This window comes from Triticum aestivum, chromosome 4A, assembly GCF_018294505.1.
Source record: "Triticum aestivum cultivar Chinese Spring chromosome 4A, IWGSC CS RefSeq v2.1, whole genome shotgun sequence".
In the NCBI taxonomy this organism is placed as follows: domain Eukaryota; kingdom Viridiplantae; phylum Streptophyta; class Magnoliopsida; order Poales; family Poaceae; genus Triticum; species Triticum aestivum.
In genome coordinates this window covers 70,760,479-70,779,054 of record NC_057803.1, presented here as the reverse complement: position 1 = coordinate 70,779,054, position 18,576 = coordinate 70,760,479, and the positions used below count along the sequence as shown (strand labels likewise).

Here is an 18,576-nt window from a genome sequence, read left to right as displayed (position 1 = left end):
TTACTGTGGGTACAAGAAACAAAGTATGGTACTAGAGCTGTGCCCTGTGGGTGGTGAACCTTGCTGCTGAACTTGTGTTGCCTTCATCTGCATGATGCAGGATGGCCTCTCTGAAGCTGCTCATCACGGCTGTGGGCCGGCGACCCGGACTGCGCGAGCAGCTCGTCGGTCGCTTCGTGCGTGAAGGCGTGATCCATCGCGGCCGTGGGCACGAACTGATTGTCCACTGTTTCACCAACATGGATTACGAGGCGTCCAAGGTAAGTCCTGGCCGCAAGATCAGCAACCACTGGGATCAGCGATATGGAATTGCGTGGACGCACCATAGATATGCTTGGCTAGCATCTGCATTTTGTAAAATATACTCCATGAAAATTCTTTTAGTGTGTGCGCTACTTAGTCCTACTAGATATGATGTCAGGTCCATGAAAAAAATTCCACGCAATTCCATATCTATGGTCGTGTACATGTCTATTGATCGGGTTAGTGTCCTTTCAGCTCCTGATCAGGCACGCCCTGCGCACCACGACTAAGTTTTTCTACCGGTGCCGGTAGGTACCGGTGTTAGATCCACCGTTCCTCACTTTCGTCAAGATCTGTGCCGCCAGCGTCCGTATAAGTTAGTAATCGCAGCGGTAAACTTATACAATGAGAATACAACTGTGCAGTCTGACAGGTCGTATAGAATATAATCTAATGAAGCCCACCACTTGGGGATATTTATTCTTCTTATCCTTCTCGTCCAGACCTCCGTCTCCTCTGTTTCCGCCATTAATATTCTTTCTCTCTCTGTCGCCATTGTTTCTCCTCAAGTTCTTGCCGAGTGTATGAGTAGATTGGTGAGTCAAGTTCTCTCTCTCTGCGTGGCCATTGGTTCTCCTCAAGTTCTAATAACAACTGGTTTGTCCTCAAGTTCGGAATCTTAGGAATCTTATGCGTCAATTTGGTAATCAGATTTGAAGCCATGAAGCTGCCGTAGCCCAGATAAGATCTGATTGGAGATTGGAATCGTATAAAGCTACTTACTGGGATCTCTAGGTCCCTCTTTTTTCCAATATCTTAGCGGGCCATCAATCTGTTCGACGCCGAGGAAAGCAAAAAAGGTTAGTTTATCCCCTGCTATTTGACAACTTCCTTGTAGGATATTGATCCTTTTCTGTTGTGTTATAAATTAATCCCCTGCTATTTACTGTTATGCAAGTTTATTGAATTATTATAGCACGGTCATTCTTTTATCTTATTTGGTTGGAAAGTAGGAATATTAATTTAACCTATTGGAAATCCGTTGAGGTTGTAGGTTAATATGGATAGTGAGAGGGACAGCATCCCGGGCAGTTTTATGGCACTACTAAACATGGTTGAGCAGCCAATGTCAAATTTGAATCAACAGTAAGTTGACATACTTCATAATAAGTTTTAATATGTTTGCACCTAACTTTTAAATTTATTATTACAAATTTTGCTTATGTAGTAACTAATTCATTATCAATTTAGGAACAATCTGAAGTCATTACCCGAAGATAGTTCTTGCTTTTCTGATAGACCTTATTGCTCAGAAGACAATGATGTACTTTCGAGACCAAATTTAAGGTAAAATACATAAATTCCATTATGACAACCCTTCGATGTAGTTTACATAAAATTATTGATGTACATGAACTTGTAATCATGATTTCAAACAGGGTGGACACTTACGATTATGCTGATGACTCAAATGAAGTTCAGTCCCGTCTTGAATGTATCAAAGACACCGTTGAAATTACAGATATGATATCTGGGCCTGAAAATCTAGATCAGGACTACTTATTTTCTGCATACAATGTTCACACTGAGGAGTCTGATTCTAATGAACGATACCTTGAGTAAGTAAGAACTTTTTAATATATTTTTTCATACTTAATATGTATTGGGAGTTTGATTTATAGATGTATATTTGTTTTGGATAGAGGAGGACAAGTTGGAGCTGTTGAACACGAAATTAGAAGTTTTTGTGAAGACACTTCTGTTCAAATGTTAAGGCCGGTTGTTGGTATGAAGTTTTCATCAAAGGCAGAAGCATATGACTTCTACAATACTTATTCTTGGGTGCTTCGTTTCAGTATTAGATATGGTGATAATTTTATTAATTCCAAAGGCGTACAAACTATGCAGGAATTAATTTGCCAACGATCCGTAAGTAAATTTGTTAAAAATGATCATATTGTACTATGCTGGATTTTTAAAACATAATTGTAGAATGTATTACTATTTTTAATGACATTCAATCTGATACATCAATTTACTGTGCAGGGAATCAACAAGACTACTAAATATGCCACTACTAGATGTGGTTGCAAGGCAACACTCAGGGTAAATCTTAATGATAATTCAGAATGGTATGTCAAAGTTTTTAGGGAGGAACACAATCATTCCCTTGTGGAATCTTGCAGTGAGAAAAAGCACCTGCATTCACATCAACATATTGACAAGCCAATCAGAGATTTAATAAAGAATCTTTGGGAGAATAATGTATCACTCACAAGGGCTAATTCTATAGTAGCAGGTTTCTATGGATCAACAAAGAAAGTACCATTCTGTAAGCGCAAGTTGCGTACTGTTTGTTCTCAGATTGCAAGTGAAACCCTTCAGGACGACATTGCTAAGACACTGGAGAATTTCCGTGATATGATAGCAATGGACGATAGATTTGCTTTCTGTGCACAGGTGGATGATGACAACAGGCTAAAGTCACTAATGTGGACTACTGGGAGGAGTAGATCATTATATAATCACTTTGGAGATGCAATAACTTTTGACACTACTTATGGAACAAACATCTACAAAATTCCATTTGGTATGTTTGTAGGAGTTAGTAACCACTTTGAGAGTGTAATATTCGCTAGAGTGTTCTTGACTAATGAGAAGGAAGAGAATTTTTGTTGAGCTTTTAAGCAATTTGTTGCTATGATGGGTGGAAAACACCCAGTTACTATTCTTACAGGTAAACAATACTTTTGAAAGACCTTTACGTCTGGCTTGTTTATTTCATGTTTAGTGTATGAGATTCTTCACAAACTAAATTAAGTAATTTGCTAGGACTAAATTTTGCAATTATATGTTCTTAATACATTATTTTCCATCATACTTTATTTCAGATCAGGCTAGAGCAATTGGAAATGCAGTCCGGAAAGTTTTCACTCATGCAGAACATAGATGGTGCAAATGGCATGTTCTTAAGCGGGCTCATGAACTTCTTGGTGCTGTCTATAGCAAGCACAAAACATTTGCCGATGATTTCCATAAGCTAGTGAACCACATGCTAACTGTAGAAGAGTTTGAATATGCCTGGAATTTCGTTACGGTAAAATATTGTTTGCAGGAACATCCTTTTATGACTAGAGCCTACGAGTGTAGGCACAAATGGGCTAAACCATATTTTAGCAAAGTTTTCTGTGCTAGAATGTGTAGCACTCAACGTAGTGAGTGTGCAAACTTTATGCTGAAGATACATACGGTATGCAATTCTTCAATAAATGCATTCATTACCCAGTACACTAAGCTTATAGACGATCGTGAGAGTTGTGACGCAGATGCCGAAAGGAAAAACAAACAGGTGAAAATTTTGTAAAATCCACTTTTGTACTATTTTACGATAGTAATTTGTTGCTATATGTATGTTTTGTTAAAAAAAATTTAAATCTAATTTTCTATAAATAAATGCAGAAAATAATTAAGGTCCATTTTGGATATCCAATGGAGAAGCATGCTTCAGTTATCTATACTGCAAAGGTTTATAATCTATTCAAGAAGGAGCTCATTAAGTCAACATCATACCTTGTGCTTCCTAGCATGGAGGAACATACTTTTGTTGTGAAGCACGTCCAGGCCGAGTCTAGGGAATCGTGGTCGAAAGTAATATACAAAATCAAAGTAGACGAGTCTATTGGATATTACACTTGTGAATGTGGACTTTACGAACATTTTGGTGTTCTTTGTAGCCACGTCCTAGCGGTATGAATCTCAGAAATTTGAATTGTTAAATATGATGTTATATCTGAAAGCAACTAATTTTGTTCGTTGTTGTTTTTTGTCCTAAATTTTTGTGCACCGAGGTGTCTGCAAAATTCCAGATTGTCATATAATGAAGCGGTGGACAAAGCAAGCAAGGTCATCTAGTTTCAACAATAAGTTGGAGAAGTATATCAGCGACACGAACGAGGAATCGAGATCATTTAGGCACAAGCTATTATATTTTGCTGCAATAGATATAGTTAATGAAGCTGAAAATGATCAAGAAGCTTTTGCAATTGCAAAGTCTAATTTTACTCGCTGCAAGAAGGAATTACATGAGCACAGACTTTCAAAGACAACTACATGCTAGGTCGGATATGGATCAATCCCTGAAGATGAAGTAACTACACATTCTGGTGTTCAACAGCAAGTCAATGAAGTTGCTGATTCAGGTCTTCAAATTGTTGATACCACAAACAATATTTCAATTCCGGTTTCTTCAATTCTTGCGCCTGCTATAATGAAGAAGAACGGTAGACCTTCAAATAAGAGGTACATGTCTAGCATGGAAGCAAACATCAAGAAGAAGAACGTGGGAAAACACCGGACCAGAAGACCAAACATCCGGGTGGTGTGTTGGGTGTTGTCCAGTCAAGGTTTTGCAGCAAATGTCGATCGCCAACACACACGATCAAAAATTGTCCTCAGTTATATTTACCTTAATGTTATTTCTTTTCGTTTTGTTGTTGCAATGAAACTACTAATGAAGTGTGTACTGATTGCAAACTTAAATGTATGAATCCCTGAACTAATTTTCTTGTTCTTACCGTTGTTATTTATAATTTCCTTAGTAGTGTGTCGTTAATTAAAGTTTAACACATTGTACATATTTGGATTAACCTGAACGTTTTATTGGTGTGCTTTGTTTTTTGAACGATTTGTCATTATGCTATAGCGCCAATTATTTCAAATATTGAACTATTATGTACTGCATTAATTCTTTGTTACATTGCTGCAAACAGTATTAATCTTTTACTAATGTACAATTCCTTTTGTTAAGATTTTATATTATGCATTTTGAATATATTTTTAAGATTAACTATTAATAAGTATGTGTTCATTACTGTTTTATAAGGAAACCATGAATCATATATATATTTTGATCTAGTTTTTGTTTATATCACATTTATAAGGTGCTTATTAAGTTTCATATTTGAATAAAATTAATTTCCGTATACTTGTTTGTTTCGTATTTCACTTAGATTGACTTCATTTCACTTACAGGGATTGATTTCTTGTAATGTGAAATGAACTAAAAACTTCAATTTCAATTATTACTTATAAGAAAAATCTTCTTAGGGCTGACATTCCTGAGGCCCGATTTTGACATCTATTAATATTTATAATATGTCATTACATTTTTTTACCTTACGAGCATAAATAATTTTGTCAATAAAAGCTAATTCAATAAAGAACTACATTAATTAATTCCTTATGAAAATAACAAATAATTTCAACAGCCCCAGATACATTTATTTTAATTACAATTATGCGTTTAGTTATGAATATTTTATAGTTCCGTTGGAAAATTGCAAATGGATATGAAATAAGATTTGAATCTGGAATGTTTTCACATTGTAGTACGTAGATTTTACTTGCCTCTAATTGTAGTACGTACATTTACATTTATGAGTCAAATTGTTGAATATTAGCACAATTTCACAAATCATAAGTATTGATATTTTCTAACTACATTGCCAATTGAAATATGAAATACATGAGAACGTACAATTATTTAATTCATTTCCTACTGCAGCCGAAAAATGGTGTGACAGGTTTATTTATTTTAGTGAAATACATTACATAAGAATTAGCAGAAATGTTATAGAAAAATTTACATATGAAGAAGCTGAAATGTTATAGAAGCATTTCATATTTAGTCATTTCATTACACTCAATTTTCTAGACATAACGTTCCAAATGTAAGTACTTCACAATCCAAAATATGGTCTAATTGAAACCGAAGCTTAAATCCCCACAATGTTTACACACAAAATGACATTAGAAACACAACTAAGATCTGAAATTTCAATGTCCCACAGTTAACTATCGTTTCTTCTCCTCTTCATTGATATTACATCCGTGCCGATCCTACGCAACAAGGAATGTTTTGATATTCAAAAATGGTTCCATGACGGAATTCGACATTGTAGTACATAGATTTCACAAGTATTATAATGCAGATAGATAAACTAATTTCACAATTAATTGAAATCTGGAATGTTTTGCATATTTTTGTAATTTACATTTAATAAGTTTTACAAAGAATACTTGTCCTCGCGTCTCACTGAAATAAAGTACATAAATATCTCATACAAAATATTGAAATAGCACGTTCTTCCAATTGTGCAATTCAACTCTGGTGCTATTCACCTAATCCTCAATTGTTTCTATGTAGGAAGTTGGAACCGTTCCATGGTTTCCTTTAATGGACAGCAACTCATACAGCAACAATGGCTTGAATGACATTACGCTTTCCTGCACAAGAAGGAACATGTAATTAAATATTAGTGTGGTGCAACATATGGACAGAAGTTTTCTGTATTTTGATAATTACTTGTGTGTGGGTTCCAATAATGTTTTCTCCATGGAAATCACGAATTGATATAACTGTCACCAAACCAGAGTCATCACTTTAGTAAATTTTCATATTACTAAACCCTTTACATAAATAGTTTTTGTAAATGCATTAGGAAAGGTCAAGCAATAGTACCTGTTAGCACCATGAATAATAGGCTTCAAGTAATTTGTGTCCCATGTGGTAAAGTCAACTTCCCATCCAGAGTAAAGCTCTTCCACAACTGTTGTCATTGCGCAAAGAATTTTCTTGACGTTTGAATCATGCATCTTCTTTAGTTCATTTTCATTTGATCGTACATACGTTGGGTCAGCAACATGTACACATTTAAGCATCATGTCAAGGAAATAGGAGCACCATGTAACATTAACTAGAGCAGGAACTATAATCTGCACAGAGATTAATAGTTTACTTAATATGACAAAAGTTTGTTCCTCAGCAACTACTTTACCTTGTAAATATTAAGCTTGCACACACACACACAAACATAAACACATAATGGATGTGAAAATTCTTACGGTTCTGCACTCTGATATATCATATAATACTGCAATCTTCCTAAATTGGTCAAGCACAGAACGACTGGACATAACATTTTCGCTTGCTAGGACCATCATCTGCATTCATTTTATGAAATTTCATTACGTATTTTATAATTTGACAAGATCAATGATTATGACTAATAATATAATGGTAATATATATAATTGTTTTTTTTCGGGAACTTATAGCGAAGTCAGACTCCAGTATATGCCTACACCTTTGCTTCTTTGAAGTGCCATACATCAACCTTTCAAGTTGAACAAGTCTCCTTATACATAAATCAAACACTTCATAGCTGAATGTTCTGAAGAGTACAAGTGTATCCTTCAATTCATTGCCTGTGACCTCGATGTACCTTGGTTCGTAATGTATTATCCAGCACCTGTTGTATAGAAAATGTGAGTATTATTGATAATTATTTATATTATGTATATGCCATTCTTTAAATGAAGTATACTTACACTTCATTTTCCTCTTGCTTGCTTTGTAGTACCCAATTTGATAATGTAGCTAGCATGGCTGATGATCTTTTTAGCATATTACTACCTACAAGCACATGATTAATTGCCAATGGACCGTTGCTTACTTTAATTTTATCAATAGGTGAGTCTGTGAACTCTGCTTCCAGTGCTCTTGCATTTAAGTTCAGGATATCTTCTCTCTGAAACAAACGGAATGCAACAGCTGTTTCGGACATCCGACTAGCCACTGTTGCTGGTGAAAGTTGATTTGGTGGTGTTTGCACATTTTGAATTTCTACACATGTATTAGAACATGTTTTTTGTACTGCATTAGTGTTGGGGAACGTTGCAGAAAACAAAAATTTTCCTACTCGTTTCACCAAGATCATCTAGGAGTTCATCTAGCAACGAGTGATTAGATGCATCTACATACCTTTGTAGATCGCGAGCGGAAGCGTTCAAAAGAACGGTGATGATGTAGTCGTACTCGACGTGATCCAAATCACCGATGACCAGCGCCGAACGGACGGCACCTCCGCGTTCAACACACGTACGGAACAGCCACGTCTCCTCCTTCTTGATCCAGCAAGGGAGGGAGGAGAGGTTGAGGGAGATGGCACCAGCAGCAGCACGACGGCGTGGTGTTGATGGAGCTGCAGTACTCCGGCAGAGCTTCGCTAAGCACTATGGAGGTTGAGGAGGTGTTGGGGAGGGAGAAGGAGGCAACCAAAGGCCGAGGCGTTCAGGTATGAAGTCCCTCCTCTCCCCCACTATATATAGGGGTGCCAAGGGGGGGTGGCCGGCCCTAGGAGATTGTGACGCCCCCGATTCAATCGTACACTAATCATGCATGCAAATGTGTACGATCAAGATCAGGGACTCACGGGAAGATATCACAACACAACTCTAAAACATAAATAAGTCATACAAGCATCATAATACAAGCCAGGGGCCTCGAGGGCTCGAATACAAGTGCTCGATCATAGACGAGTCAGCGGAAGCAACAATATCTGAGTACAGACATAAGTTAAACAAGTTGCCATAAGATGGCTAGCACAAACTGGGATACAGATCGAAAGAGGCGCAGGCCTCCTGCCTGGGATCCTCCTAACTACTCCTGGTCGTCGTCAGCGGGCTGCACATAGTAGTAGGCACCTCCGGTGTAGTAGGGGTCGTCGTCGACGGTGGCGTCTGGCTCCTGGACTCCAGCATCTGGTTGCGACAACCAGAAAGAAGGGAAAGGGGGAAAAAGAGGGGAGAAAGCAACCGTGAGTACTCATCCAAAGTACTCGCAAGCAAGGAACTACACTACATATGCATGGGTATATGTGTAAAGGGCCATATCAGTGGACTGAACTGCAGAATGCCAGAATAAGAGGGGGATAGCTAGTCTTATCGAAGACTACGCTTCTGGTCACCTTCGTCTTGCGACAGGCAGAATAGGGTAGGTCGAAGTCCTCCAAATAGCATCTCCAAGTAACATCTCATAGCATAATCCTACCCGGCGATCCCCTCCTCATATCCCTGAGGTAGAGCGACCACCGGTTGTATCTGGCACTTGGAAGGGTGTGTTTTATTACGTATCCGGTTCTAGTTGTCATAAGGTCAAGGTACAACTCCAAGTCGTCCTGTTACCGAAGATCACGGCTATTCGAATAGATTAACTTCCCTGCAGGGGTGCACCACATAACCCAACACGCTCGATCCCATTTGGCCGGACACACTTTCCTGGGTCATGCCCGGCCTCGGAAGATCAACACGTCGCAGCCCCACCTAGGCAAAACAGAGAGGCCAACACGCCGGTCTAAACCTAAGCGCGCAGGGGTCTGGGCCCATCGCCCTGAGCACACCTGCACGTTGCGAGGGCGGCCGAAAGCAGACCTAGCCTAGTAGGCGTTCCAGTCCAATCCGGCGCGCGCCGCTCCGTCGCTGACGTCTGAAGTGCTTCGGCTGATACCACGACGTCGGGATACCCATAACTACTCCCACGTAGATGGTTAGTGCGTATAGGCTCGTAGCCAGACTCAGATCAAATACCAAGATCTCGTTAAGCGTGTTAAGTGTCCGCGAACGCCGAACAGGGCCAGGCCCACCTCTCTCCTAGGCGGTCTCAACCTGCCCTGCCGCTCCGCCACAAAGATCCACACAGAGGGCCGTCGGGACAAAGGTCCTTTCAGCCCCCAATCCGTGGATCACTCGCGGGTACTCTTCGAGCTGACCCGACTTTAGTCACCATCTGTATAGTATATATGTATGTATAGTATATACCCGTGATCACCTCCCAAGTGATCACGGCCCGATAGTATAGCAAGGCAGACTGACAAGAATGTAGGGCCAATGATGATAAACTAGCACCCTATACTAAGCATTTAGGATTGCAGGTAAGGTATCAACAGATGTAGCGACAATGTCAGGCTATGCATCAGAATAGGATTAACGAAAGCAGTAACATGCTACACTACTCTAATGCAAGCAGTATAGAGGAGAATAGGCGATATCTGGTGATCAGGGGGGGGGGCTTGCCTGGTTGCTCTGGCAAGAGAGAGGGGTCGTCAACTCCGTAGTCGAACTAGCCAGCAGCAGCGTCGGTCTCGTAGTCTACCGGAGAGGAGAGGGGGAAGAAATAATGAATACAGAGCAAACAAAGCATCACAAAATATAACAAGGCAATACGCGGTGTTCGGTGTGCCCTAACGCGGTAGTGGGTGATACCGGTGAAGGGGGAAAAACATCCGGGAAAGTATTCCCGGCGTTTCGTGTTTTCGGGCAGAGGAGCCGGAGGGGGAAAGTTGCGAGTTCGATAGGTTAGGGGTGTGTGGCGGACGAACGGACTGCGTATCCGGATTCGTCTCGTCGTTCTGAGCAACTTTCATGTAGAAAGTATTTTCATCAGAGCTACGGTTTATTTTCTATTAATTTTAAAAGATTTAAATCATTTTCAGGATTTATTTAATTATTTTAATGCAACATTATCCAGAATAGTGCACGCTGACGTCATCATGACGTCAGCATGACGTCAGCAGTCAACAGGGAGTTGACTGGGTCAATCTGACGTGTGGGTCCCACATGTCATTGACTGATTAGTCTAGTTAGGGTTTAATTAAACTATCTACGTAATTAGATTAATTAAACATGATTAATTAACTTAATTAATTCATTAACTATTTTAATTATTAATTAATTAATTGTTAATTAATTAATTATTTATATATTTATTTTTATTATACATATTTTTTTTTAAATTCCTTTTTTTTTAAACCGTTCTGGGGCGGGGGCCCCACATGTCTGTGGCCCATAGGGGCCCTTAGCGGGCACGGGCGTTACGGGCGTGGGCGCCGGCGTGCGGGGCGCTAGCCCAACTGGCCGTGGCCAGGCACGGCCGGAGCGGGCGCGACCTCGGGAGGCGGGAATGGCAGCGGGGCGAGGCCGGCAAGGGCGACCGCGGCCAAAGGCAGTCGGACGTGCGCGGGCCGGAGCGGGGCCGTCCGCGATGAGGTCACAACGGCACCGGGGGGGTTGCGCGAACGAGGCAAGAGTAGCCAGGGCGCGAGCGTGCGGCTTGCAGGGCGCACACGAGCGGTGATGGGCGCGAACAGGGCGCTGCCGGCGCGGCTGTGGGCGCATGGTGCGCGGCGACCGCAGGAACCAGGAGAGGGGAACGGGGGGGGGGGGAAGGGACAGGGTGAGCTCACCCCCGCTGCAGGGGTTCGGTCGGCGAAGTTTGGGGCAGCCGGCGTGGAGGGGACGAGGAGGCGGCAGTCCGGCGAGCTGGCAAAGGCTTCGAGGTCCGGCGACGGCGCGGCGAGGTGTCAGCCTTCGGCGATGGTGCGGCGGGGCAGAGGCCTCGGGCAGCGTCTCGCGGTGCGAAGGAGGGGCGAGGAGGCGAGGCGACAGAAGCGGGTGGTCGGAGGCGCCGGGCGGCGGCGGCGTCGAGCCCCCGATCTCGATCCAGATCGGGGGGGAGGAGCGGGCGATGCGGGAGGGGGCGAGTGGGGCGAGTGGGGTGCGGGCTAGGGTTCGGTCGGGTGTGGACCGAGGGGTTAAGGGGAGTGAGGGGGCCGGGTGGGCCATTGGGCCGGCCGGTGCGGAGGCCAGCTGGGCCGCTCGGCCCAGCGTGGGGGGGGGGGTGTTTCTATTTTTATATTTTTTTTTGACCTTTTCCTTTTTCTTTCTATTTTCCTGTTTCTTTTAGTTTTACTTTATATGCAGTTTTTTTTATATAATATATCAACTCAGCACCTAAATTAGCATTATTAGTTAGGCTACTGTCATAATTAATTTGGCACTAAATAATTTAGTTTTACATTTGTTTATTATTGAAAAGTATTTAATAATTGTTTTAGCCCCTGTTTTTAGTTAGTTTAGGCACTTAAACATTTTGAAAAAGGTTGGTTCCAACAACCAAAATAAGTTACGGATTATTTGCCACATGATGATCATTTTAAATTCTAACGTTTGAAGACCTTTATTGTTTGCCTGATTTTGAATTTGAATTTGAATCGGCTTGAACCAACTCGAGTTTATCAACAGTAACCGAGGTGACGTGGCACCATTAGCAGGGGTTTACTGTAGCTTAATTATCCGGGCGTCACAATTCTCCTCCACTACAAGAAATCTCGTCCCGAGATTTAAGAGGTAGTGAAAGGGGGGAAGGTTTGGTAACGAATCTAGCAGGTCTTCTCATTGTGGCTTGCTCTTCTCGAAGAGACCGGTCCAATACATTGATGTCTTCATTCCCTTGCTTCCGGCCATCATGATGAAGTCGACGTCCTTTCTTCGGGATCTTCATCGTACTTACGAATAGGTAACGGGGCATTCCGGAAGAACAGACCTCTACAAGGTCGACTATCTGGTCGACAACATCGAGGAAGGTGACGGAAGTACTCTCGAATTTAAACTTAAGAAAATATCGAGAGCAAAGTAAGGAGGTACCATGAGAAGTTTCAAACGGATATGCAAGCGTTTGATGCCTAATCAGAAGGTGAAAGGGGTTCAGAGCAACGAGAATAAGTATTGCGTCTGATACCAGAACTGATGATCTCATCGGTAGGTGGCTCATGAATTTCATACGAGTTCACGCGCGAGGAAAAAAAACTTTGGAAACATGAGGGTGTACAGGAGAGTCAGGTTTCGATCCTGTGGAACTGTGGGTTATGGGCCCACCATGTGGTTGAAAGTAGGAAGGGGGCCGACATTTTGCACGGTCATGATAGTAAGACGTGTCAAAGGGTAGCCTGTCAGATATGTCGGCAACAACATCGATACCAAGGGCGAGGGACGAAGAGAACCATTTTCCTGCTCGTTGAACGAGGCGGGCCAATAGGCAAAGTTCTCGTCCATCGGTGGTTACCGGAATATCATCAACAATCGTAACAGGGTCTTGCTGACAGAATTGTACACCGAGGTGTTTACAAAAGCAGGAGAATATTACCGCTTAGATCATATAGATCACAAGACGCGTTAAGCCAACCAATGGAAAGGCAGTTATGATTATCAGATTAAACAGAACAAAGGAAAGGAAAATGGGTTTAAACACATATTTCAAGGGTATATTCTTCCCAAGGGCAAGCAACGCATGATATTCATGACGGGATATAGCGTAGAAAACCCCTTTAGGAAAGGGAAGAGAAATTTTCATGACTTTACCCATTCAACGGTGTTTGGATAATTGGGCAGGAAACATTTAACATTGGGTTTCAAATGTTCTTGTTGAAAATTGGAGTACCATAGGCATGCTTCGAGATAGCATTGACATGGTCTTCATGTGAAGATCAGACTCTGGAAACACGAAGGATCCATCAGGAACAACTTGTACAATAAGTCTTACAATTTCCTCATGGATGAACGGATAACCTTGCTGAAAAGGAATATATAAGGATAGGTCCTCCAGCCGGGGGGGGGGGGTGCTAGGCATGACATCAGGTTACCGGGTCACCAAAGGATCAACTTCATGACTCTTGGAAAATTGTCCCAACCATCATATCTGATGGAGATTCAGATATGAGGGGTGTCAGGATACCTCAGGCCCAGGATGCCTGAGAAGAAAGGTGCAACACAAATTGACGGGATGACACTGTAAGATTCTCGGGAAATGAACTAAGAAGTGATTTCCGTTAACAAGAGTTCATCATTAACCCAAGGAGAGGATGATGAGGTGGCTGATGGACTCAGCGATAATTCAACGAGGTATCCAAAAGATGGATCTCCACAATTATGTGGATAAGGGGATAACATCTGTCAGATTAAACAATATAATGGGATATGCTCGAGGAAAACATACATAATTAAACATTGGTTGAACGGTGCGCCCGAATATGGGTTGGGTCGCACGATCAATGTTAGAGTGGTGACTTGACGAACAAAAGAATTAGAATGAAACTCGACCATTACTTCAAAGCAATGGGGTTGCTAGAAGTTTTGAATTCACACCTCATAGTTCAATTGTCGGTATTCCGGTTAGAAACAACACGGGTACCAAGAAAGAATGGTGAGGGTGAGAAGTATCACCATACCAAGAAGTCTTAAGAGGTGGAGTAATCCTCACGACCTTCTTGACATAAAAGATGGTAATACTCCATGGTAAAGAAGAACAAATGCTAGGTAGCAAGGAACTCGAGGTATAACACAGAACACAAACAAGTTTTTGTTGGAGGGAACGCAATAAAGAGGTCGATGACAACACAATTCATCGAGGGCAAGGATGGTATTTCTCATCATTAATTCAATTGATATCCTAGAAGAGCATCAGTATGTAGATGGTGATCATGACACATTTGTCGAGAGATTCCACGAAGATGTAATCGATCAGCGACGACATCAAGTCAAAGGAATGATGAAGTAAGAGGTTATTGGAACCACCGTTACGACACAAACTCGAACTCAAGCTTGTTGGTTAAGGTGAAAAGGGTATGACGAGGTCAATCGACGTAAGGTTAGTTCATCGTCGAAAATTGGTGCTCCGAAAATAAGGACCAGGTAGCCCCGTTAGAATTCGTCACGACAACGATATAGCCAAACAGGCTAGGAATGGCGTGATCGGGTAACAAACTCGTACTTATAGAAGCTTGCTGAAGAGTTGTTGAACCGTAGAGCGGACTCGGTTCAGTTATCGGTGTCTTTGAGTGTTCAATAACTCAGAGCCCGCGAAAAATTGGAATCCGTGGGAAGGTAGCACTTGATGAAGAACTCATAAAAAGTTATGCAGTTCCATGATAATCTCGAGATTCCAGGGGGGTAATACTCGACGACAGATCAAAGTAGAGGTTGGAATAGGGTATTGCTTTGTAGAAGACAAGTGCTTAAACTTGTCCGAGAAAAGGTATTTACAGGAGAACATGGTCAGAACCACGATTGCAAAAGGCCGGATCCCAGATATAAGAACTTATACCAAGGGAATAATTAATTTAAGAGAAGCTTCGATGAGAAGATCTACATCGTGTCTATGGGCATGAACACAAAGTTCAAGGTCGACTCCCACTTCTTTAATGTATAATCTTCCATTCACTTCTCGCTTTGATAAAGGCATTAGTGTTGAAAGTTTTACCTGGTGAAATACCAGATGAGTATGACTCGTGAAATCTTCCGAGTTCACACATATTAAGGAAGGCATAGGTTCAACCCATCCGGGCATCTTACGAACATACACCACAAACTTCGGGGTAATTAATACAAGCTCGAAAGTAGAGCATTGTTGGTCAAGCAGAGGATACAATGTACCAAAGGCATTATGTATCAGGGGAAAGAGCTCACAAGGTGATTAATTATGAAGGACATTGTCGGATAACAATCCAACAAAGGACTTGATGGTCCACAAAGGATCTGATACGAGTATCGGTACTCAACTAGAGGAAGAAGAATGCAAGGAGATCAGATTATAGAAACAACTGACTAACTCAAAGCTTAAATGCAAAGGAATTATGATTTCCAGAACAAGGGATCAGAAGCAGACGTTCTGATCAAGGATGGATCAATTGAATATACCAAAGGCACAATCGACGACAGATAGTTTGGTCGAGAACCAGCTCATGTTCAACATGACGTCTGAGCCGGAAAGATAATCCTAGGACTCGACTGATGATGGTGAACATTCACAACATATTGAATCAACGGTCTCAAAAATGATGGTGACGAAGGATGCCAATACGATTACTATACTTATCGGATTAACCACAATTTAAGAAAGCGAGAATTTCAAGAGCAATAGGCTGCTCGGGATTTTCGGAAGATCGAATAGTATTTCGAAGACCATTGTGAAACACATGAACAACTGGGGGATGAGCGGATACTCGATAAGTGTGAGAATTTTCCATAGGGGTATTCAGGTGACAAATAACTGCAAGGCAGTAAGCTTAAAGGGTTATCAAAACATCGACGAGTATTTCGGGGTATCTTGTAATAACAAGACCAACTGGGGATGAATGTAAGAATAACAACTGCAAGTAGTTATCCATAAGGGTTGATGGTGGAAGGGGAATTGCAAACGTGATGAACACAAGTTCTCGGGTTAACAGCGGAGAGTATCTTCAGGGTCTTCACGTGCAGCAGACGATCATCAGTAATAAAGGGCTCTCCGGGTGAAAGTGATAACGAGATCCTAATGTTAGATTTAGCAAAATTCATTTAACCCGAGTAGAAGAGAGTTCGGAATCCCAGAGTAAGGATCGAGGAGTAAAAGATCCTAATACCACCCAATGGCGACGTGGGCCCATGGGCCGCACAGCCATGTTAGTAAAGTTTTGGAAAGTCTAGACTCGACTTCGGCCAAGGAGTGTGGAAGGGGGATTCCTACAGGCAGTCGGCTCTGATACCAACTTGTGACGCCCCCAATTCAATCGTACACTAATCATGCATGCAAATGTGTACGATCAAGATCAGGGACTCACGGGAAGATATCACAACACAACTCTAAAACATAAATAAGTCATACAAGCATCATAATACAAGCCAGGGGCCTCGAGGGCTCGAATACAAGTGCTCGATCATAGACGAGTCAGCGGAAGCAACAATATCTGAGTACAGACATAAGTTAAACAAGTTGCCATAAGATGGCTAGCACAAACTGGGATACAGATCGAAAGAGGCGCAGGCCTCCTGCCTGGGATCCTCCTAACTACTCCTGGTCGTCGTCAGCGGGCTGCACGTAGTAGTAGGCACCTCCGGTGTAGTAGGGGTCGTCGTCGACGGTGGCGTCTGGCTCCTGGACTCCAGCATCTGGTTGCGACAACCAGAAAGAAGGGAAAGGGGGGAAAAAGAGGGGAGAAAGCAACCGTGAGTACTCATCCAAAGTACTCGCAAGCAAGGAACTACACTACATATGCATGGGTATATGTGTAAAGGGCCATATCAGTGGACTGAACTGCAGAATGCCAGAATAAGAGGGGGATAGCTAGTCTTATCGAAGACTACGCTTCTGGTCACCTTCGTCTTGCGACAGGCAGAATAGGGTAGGTCGAAGTCCTCCAAATAGCATCTCCAAGTAACATCTCATAGCATAATCCTACCCGGCGATCCCCTCCTCATATCCCTGAGGTAGAGCGACCACCGGTTGTATCTGGCACTTGGAAGGGTGTGTTTTATTACGTATCCGGTTCTAGTTGTCATAAGGTCAAGGTACAACTCCAAGTCGTCCTGTTACCGAAGATCACGGCTATTCGAATAGATTAACTTCCCTGCAGGGGTGCACCACATAACCCAACACGCTCGATCCCATTTGGCCGGACACACTTTCCTGGGTCATGCCCGGCCTCGGAAGATCAACACGTCGCAGCCCCACCTAGGCAAAACAGAGAGGCCAGCACGCCGGTCTAAACCTAAGCGCGCAGGGGTCTGGGCCCATCGCCCTGAGCACACCTGCACGTTGCGAGGGCGGCCGAAAGCAGACCTAGCCTAGTAGGCGTTCCAGTCCAATCCGGCGCGCGCCGCTCCGTCGCTGACGTCTGAAGTGCTTCGGCTGATACCACGACGTCGGGATACCCATAACTACTCCCACGTAGATGGTTAGTGCGTATAGGCTCGTAGCCAGACTCAGATCAAATACCAAGATCTCGTTAAGCGTGTTAAGTGTCCGCGAACGCCGAACAGGGCCAGGCCCACCTCTCTCCTAGGCGGTCTCAACCTGCCCTGCCGCTCCGCCACAAAGATCCACACAGAGGGCCGTCGGGACAAAGGTCCTTTCAGCCCCCAATCCGTGGATCACTCGCGGGTACTCTTCGAGCTGACCCGACTTTAGTCACCATCTGTATAGTATGTATGTATGTATAGTATATACCCGTGATCACCTCCCAAGTGATCACGGCCCGATAGTATAGCAAGGCAGACTGACAAGAATGTAGGGCCAATGATGATAAACTAGCACCCTATACTAAGCATTTAGGATTGCAGGTAAGGTATCAACAGATGTAGCGACAATGTCAGGCTATGCATCAGAATAGGATTAACGAAAGCAGTAACATGCTACACTACTCTAATGCAAGCAGTATAGAGGAGAATAGGCGATATCTGGTGATCAAGGGGGGGGGCTTGCCTGGTTGCTCTGGCAAGAGAGAGGGGTCGTCAACTCCGTAGTCGAACTGGTCAGCAGCAGCGTCGGTCTCGTAGTCTACCGGAGAGGAGAGGGGGAAGAAATAATGAATACAGAGCAAACAAAGCATCACAAAATATAACAAGGCAATACGCGGTGTTCGGTGTGCCCTAACGCGGTAGTGGGTGATACCGGTGAAGGGGGGGAAAACATCCGGGAAAGTATTCCCGGCGTTTCGTGTTTTCGGGCAGAGGAGCCGGAGGGGGAAAGTTGCGAGTTCGATAGGTTAGGGGTGTGTGGCGGACGAACGGACTGCGTATCCGGATTCGTCTCGTCGTTCTGAGCAACTTTCATGTAGAAAGTATTTTCATCAGAGCTACGGTTTATTTTCTATTAATTTTAAAAGATTTAAATCATTTTCAGGAT

The 18,576-nt window shown here is 42.7% G+C and overlaps 1 protein-coding gene across 5 annotated transcripts; it reads left to right on the top strand.

Moving 5' to 3' along the window:
* The first annotated feature begins 582 nt into the window (after positions 1 to 582).
* Positions 583 to 4,813, top strand: LOC123085207 (protein FAR1-RELATED SEQUENCE 5). Of its 5 annotated transcripts, XM_044506819.1 has the most exons (11): positions 640 to 839; positions 955 to 1,103; positions 1,298 to 1,389; positions 1,495 to 1,590; positions 1,683 to 1,862; positions 1,947 to 2,172; positions 2,290 to 2,349; positions 2,430 to 2,980; positions 3,135 to 3,592; positions 3,703 to 3,990; positions 4,076 to 4,813. In XM_044506819.1, the coding sequence occupies exons 8-11, from the start codon at positions 2,944 to 2,946 to the stop codon at positions 4,358 to 4,360; spliced, it is 1,068 nt and encodes a 355-aa protein (XP_044362754.1). In that variant the 5' UTR covers positions 640 to 839; positions 955 to 1,103; positions 1,298 to 1,389; positions 1,495 to 1,590; positions 1,683 to 1,862; positions 1,947 to 2,172; positions 2,290 to 2,349; positions 2,430 to 2,943; the 3' UTR covers positions 4,361 to 4,813. The 5 variants fall into 5 exon arrangements, with proteins under 5 accessions (XP_044362756.1, XP_044362753.1, XP_044362752.1 ...); XM_044506821.1 differs by having other exon boundaries at positions 583 to 839; positions 3,703 to 4,813; XM_044506818.1 differs by having other exon boundaries at positions 639 to 839; positions 2,290 to 2,980; positions 4,092 to 4,813.
* The last annotated feature ends 13,763 nt before the right edge of the window (positions 4,814 to 18,576 follow it).